At 33.9% G+C, this 5625-nt stretch overlaps 1 protein-coding gene and 1 pseudogene across 1 annotated transcript; both read right to left on the minus strand.

The window, feature by feature from the left end:
* Positions 1–3667: 3667 nt before the first annotated feature.
* LOC149233137 (cytochrome P450 CYP736A12-like) lies at positions 3668–4084 on the minus strand. Its single transcript, XM_089382102.1, has one exon. It carries the CDS (start codon positions 4082–4084, stop codon positions 3668–3670), a length of 417 nt encoding a protein of 138 aa, XP_089238228.1.
* Positions 4085–4270: 186 nt separating this feature from the next.
* Positions 4271–4978, minus strand: LOC149233138 (cytochrome P450 750A1 pseudogene; annotated as a pseudogene).
* Between the last annotated feature and the right edge of the window lie 647 nt (positions 4979–5625).

A 5625-nucleotide genomic window follows, 5' to 3' on the forward strand; every position in this document is an offset into this window, starting at 1 on the left:
GGTTTCACATCAGTGATGGTATACAAATCAAAGGTATGGAATATTTGGGAAGATCGAGAAAATCGTGAGGAAAAAATGGATCCGTTTTCTACACTTATTTTTACTAGTTGGGTTAATATAACTTATGAAACAATTTCAAAAGTCTAGAAAAAATTTGACTAGGTAAAGATTGCCCAAAAAGAACTTGAAAATCCAAAAAGTGATAAATATTTTTTATATATATGAAAAAAAAAAATTAAGGCTGTATTTGAATAAACAAATACAAAAGATAGAACACATTTATACATTTATGGTGGAAATAAGATTCATATGTTCACATTTCTACAATAAATAAGTTAATAAGTTTCAATAATGCATCGCATGTGACTCTTTCGGTAGAATACAAGGTAATTTTGAAATGTTATGACATATTGTTAGTCACCTCATTCGTTGCATTTTATCTTATTTAAATATAAAATTTGATGAATTTGATTGATGGTGAAATATTTTTGTTCTATTCTCGCATATAAATCAATTAATTTTTTTTGCATGTGATTTTTGACTAGAGTATAAGGCCATTCTTTAATATTATGCAATAGTCTCAATCACCTCTTTCGTTGCATTCAAATATATAATTTGATGAATTTAATCGATGGTGGAATATTTTGTTTAAGTTTCTTATATAAATCTAGGTTGATTGGAATTCAATTTTGAATTCAATCAATTTTTAAATTTATTTAATTTTGATTAAATTGGTTAAATTTAAATTTAAAGGTATACCATTTTTTAAAGTTAATGTTAAATTATATCATTTTGTTTTTCATTTCCTTTCACTTCATAGTGGTTGAACATGGACAAGAACATAAACCATGTGACTTAGGCCATAGTTACAGAATTAAAACATGGTTATGGTTTGACTAAAAAATACCTCTTGTTTTTTTTTTTTTTAAATATAGCCTCCAATGGAAGGAGTATACATCCTCATTATTTGTAAAAAAATCCAGGGAACATGATATAACTTTCAGATATATAAATGTATACTTAAGATTAAACATGCAACCATGAATATTTATAAATTGGTACAAGTTAATGACACAGTAAGTTAGTGTTGATTATGTCACCGACACAATAAATGGGAGTTGCCAACTTGCGCGACTGGACTGTGTAGTTAACAATGATTTTTTGAACCAAGTTGTCTGTTCGGAGTGGTAGTAAATTCTAGACTGATGTAAATATAAATAATTATATACATTGTCTATGGCGAGTAACCCACACTTTCGTTTAAGAAATGTGATGTGTTGTGCTGCACTGCATTATGTTACAGAAACGAGAAACGACCACGGTTCTAGAAATGGAGTTTTGAGGTTTAGTATTCAAGAAAATGAAAATAAAAATGAAAAATACAGAATTAGTTTCAGTTTTCAATATAGTTTCAACTAAATTTTCAGCCAAAATTTTATTAAAAAAGCTATATAATTTAAATACCAAATTGATGTTTAGCAAATTGACTATTAAATTTATACATTTGTTGTATACATTCTTATGCATTTTGGACCTTCAGTTAATTATTGTTTCCTTAAAAAAAATCCAAATAATTATATATATACATAAATATATAACTATAAACAATAAATATAATTTGCAATTAAATGTAAACTTCTTGAGCCACATATACAATAGTGTTTAAATTATGAATTTTAACAATATACATGTTAAAGGAAAACAAATCAACCAAAAAGAGAATAATATACAAAAATAATCAAACTTTATGTATACTTGGCATAGGCATCTAGGTTATTGAATAAATACATGATGAAATAGACAATAAAAATAAAAAGTGAAAGTACAGAGCTGAGAATAACCTGCAAGAGAGCAAACTATGACCCCTAAAATATTTCCTATAAAATATATGCTCCCTTTAACTAAAACGACCGTAGAAAAAGGAGTTTCCGTTTGGTCTCGTTTCTTACACGTTTTTTTACAGGCTACGGTGGTAACATAGGTGCTGCATGAGGCCACGTTCCCTCCTTCCTCATGCCTGGCGGAGGTATGAGAGGTATATCTCTCATAAGCATAACAAATTAGCGTTGTCACTTGCAGAACAAAGTAGGTTACAATTTATTTGGCTACAAAAGAGATCATTCGATTTATGGCATCTTCATAATTAGCGTTCCAAACGTTTGGAAAAATGGAAGCCATAATTGGAAACAATCATGTAAATGAAGGCCTATGTGAAGCACATGAGTCTTGTCTGGATACATTTTACAATGTATCAAATATATTTTGGACATTCAAATCAAGTCTTCGATTTTCTTTAGCGATTAGTGCTACCCGATTGTGGCCATATGTTTCATGGGGTTTGCATCGATTAGTGGAAGTTAACCATTCACTTGACAATAATCATCAGACTAATCTGATTTAGCGTGATTTCAATAGTTTAAGCGCTTGGACATATTTTAAGCATTTCTTCTGAAGATAGATTTTCTCTTCGGGGTTTTGTGAGTGTTTCTTTTCAAGATAAACTCTCTCTCTCCCTTCATAGTCATTTTCAAAGAAAAATGCTACAATGTGCTTTGCTGGTTGTGCATATATCTTTACATAACAACTTGAGAGGTAATTTTCCAGACATGGTATCTAATCTGAAATGCTAAAAAGTTGCATGTTTCTATCCTGATTATTTTTCCCACTTCTCTAAAAGGAATTTTATATACGAAGTGTCATATAAAAATCCTTTTTACCATTGTCGACCATTATCGCAAGTTTATATAGAATGATGGTTTCCCAGATGTAATTCCTGCTCAACTTGTCCACAAACTTTCATTGAATTTGAGTAATATAACATTTCCCTATCACAAAAATTCTTCTTGTTAAATGCTGAAGTTGTAATTTTTCTTTACCAATAAAGCAAGGAGTGTTTCCTACAATCGTAATACCTAAATGGTTGAATGTTTATAAAATCTTGCTGCAGGAGGTTCACGAATACAGTGAAAGCCCTTCATTTGGTGTGTTGCAGATACTCTGGGAATCGAATATTGTAGATATTTTATAGCGATGGAGGGGAAAGATGAATGTGACATTCTTACTCACTGAGACACAACAAGTAGTCCACGCACCTGAAGTCCACGCATGAAGGAACTTTGTATGAGAGAAGGTGAATAGAAAAGGAGCATTGAAAACTAGTTATGTGTCAAACTTGGATAGGTGGGAGGAGGATGAAAATTAAGCTCTTAGCTGGATGAACAATATCAAGTAGAGAGAAATTCAAATTATTTAAATTTTATAATAAAATAATATAATATAGTGTATATCATATAAATTATTTGTCTGGACATATAGAAAAATAGTAAAATGATTGTATGGATAGGCTGTGTTCTCAACTGATATAATAAAAAAATATAATGTATATCATATAAATTATTTCTCTGGACATATAGAAAAATTAGTAGAATTATTGTGTGGATAGGCTGCGTTCTCGAGTGATACATAAATAATAATAAATTAAAATGAAATCTTCAAAATATAATTTTTGAATTTTCACTTTATAGCGGAGGAATATTTTTCCATCTACGTTATGGTATTCTTGAAATTCAACTATATAGGCATACCCAATATATTCAACGGCTACTTGAACTGCACACTCAAACATAAAAAAAAAAAAATCCTATCTAAACACATACATATAGATGCATCAAAGTACAAAGTTCATAGGCAAGGGCATGGCCGAAGCTGCAAAGAGCTGGAAGTGTCGTGGCATCATCACACCATATGATTCAGTCATATTCAACTCCTCCTCCCCCAGGACGTCCTCTCTACGTTCCAAACCCCAATAGAAGAATTCTAATGGTTGGGCGAGTGCAAGGCTCACTACTTCAAGTGCCAATGTCGTCCACAGGCACCCTCTCCTTCCTGATCCGAAGGGGATGATTTCAAAGTCCTCACCTCTCACATCTATATTTATATGTCTGTCACCCTGCATAAACCTCTTCATCTTGAAAGCCAAAGCGTTGCCTCCCCACACAGCTGGATCTCTCCCTATTGCCCACTTGCTCACGATGAGCCTCACTTTAGCAGGAATGTGATATCTCGTTATGGTACATGCCTCCATTAACTCGTGGGGAAGAAACAGTGGTACCGTTGAATGTAGTCTCAGTGTTTACTTCACAAAACATTGCAGGTACTCCAAACTCACCAAATCACATGGCTTCGCTCGCCTATCTTTGCCCACAACCGACTCCGGCTCTTCCTGTACTCTCTTTATCATCACAGGATTCCTCAATGCCTCAGACATTTCTCATTCTAAAGTAACTACCAACATATCTGTTCGAGTAGCCAACATGTCGAGAATAAGGGCCTTTATATTGTTCCTGCTGCTTACATTTATTTCCGTCATGTTTTCCACCCCACACATGTCAAGCAACACGTCTACAAAAACATTTCCCCGCTGGCTGTTTCGCTTGCTTCGCTCTATGTAGTCATTGATAATCTCGTTGGCCAGCACATCGAAATATCTGCGCAGTTTCTTCATGCACTTTCTGATTCCCTGAAAATACAACCATCCAAGAGAAGGAATAAAATCTCCAATATCAAAAGAACCAACTACAGATGATAACTCCCCCACAAGTTCTGCTAATCCTTTCATGCTCGCCAAGTCGTCCAACTCGTCCGTCAAAAATTTTCTCCCCATCAGCACTCTGCATATTATTTTCACCATAAGGAATGAGAGCGCCTTACTCACATTAACAGGCTTGCCTCCATTCTCAATTTCCCGCCAAATCGAGCGTATCATGGCAGACGCCTCATCGTCGTCCATGGACTGGAAGGACTCAATTCTCTTACCAATCAGCAGTTCTAAGACACAATTGGTTTTCATTTTCTGCCGAGAATCTCCACTGGGAGCCAACACTACGTCTCTGAAATTATAAGCTAAGTACTTCCCAGCGTCCGTTATGGGCCCGCTGATAAGGAGCAGATCATGGGTTTTCAGACACTGTTTGGCCATCTCTGTTGGAAATTTATGATAATTCCAAACAAAATTGAACAAAACAAAACAATACTCTGTTTTAACACAGCGGAAATAAAAATCGTTTGCGAAATACGGTGTTTCAGCAACGCAGTTTCGTCAATTTCTGAATGCAGTGTTTCAGCAATGGTGTTTTAGCAACACTATGTTTTGATGCGTCGTAACAAAAGAAATATTTTCTGATAACAAAGTTTCAACAACGTACAACAAGAGGGACTTTGTATTCATTAACGATACTTCCTCTAACACAGGGATTACTACAAGGATGTTTTAAAGACAGTTCAAAAACTTCAAAAAACAGTTCAAAAGCTTCAAAAAACTTCACGCTGTAAAGAAAAATTACATTACTGTGTCTGCACTGTTGTACATTATAGAAAGCAAAATACTCTGTCTGAAAATCAACACACTGTTTTTGCACTGTTGTGTCTGCACTTTGCACTGGTGTGTCTGCACTCCTGTGTATCTACAAAACACTATGTTTCTGCTGAAAATTAACGCTGCTGTAACACACTGTTTCTTTCTTGAAAAAAAATTTACACTACTGTGTGTAAATTTTCATTCATACATACGCGCTGTTGCGTATTACAAAAAAAAACTTATGCACTGTTGTGCATTAAAAAAGAACT

The sequence above is a fragment of the Pinus tabuliformis genome, chromosome J (genome assembly GCF_031772625.1).
Source record: "Pinus tabuliformis cultivar Carrire ecotype Pingquan chromosome J, CPIR1, whole genome shotgun sequence".
NCBI lineage: Eukaryota > Viridiplantae > Streptophyta > Pinopsida > Pinales > Pinaceae > Pinus > Pinus tabuliformis.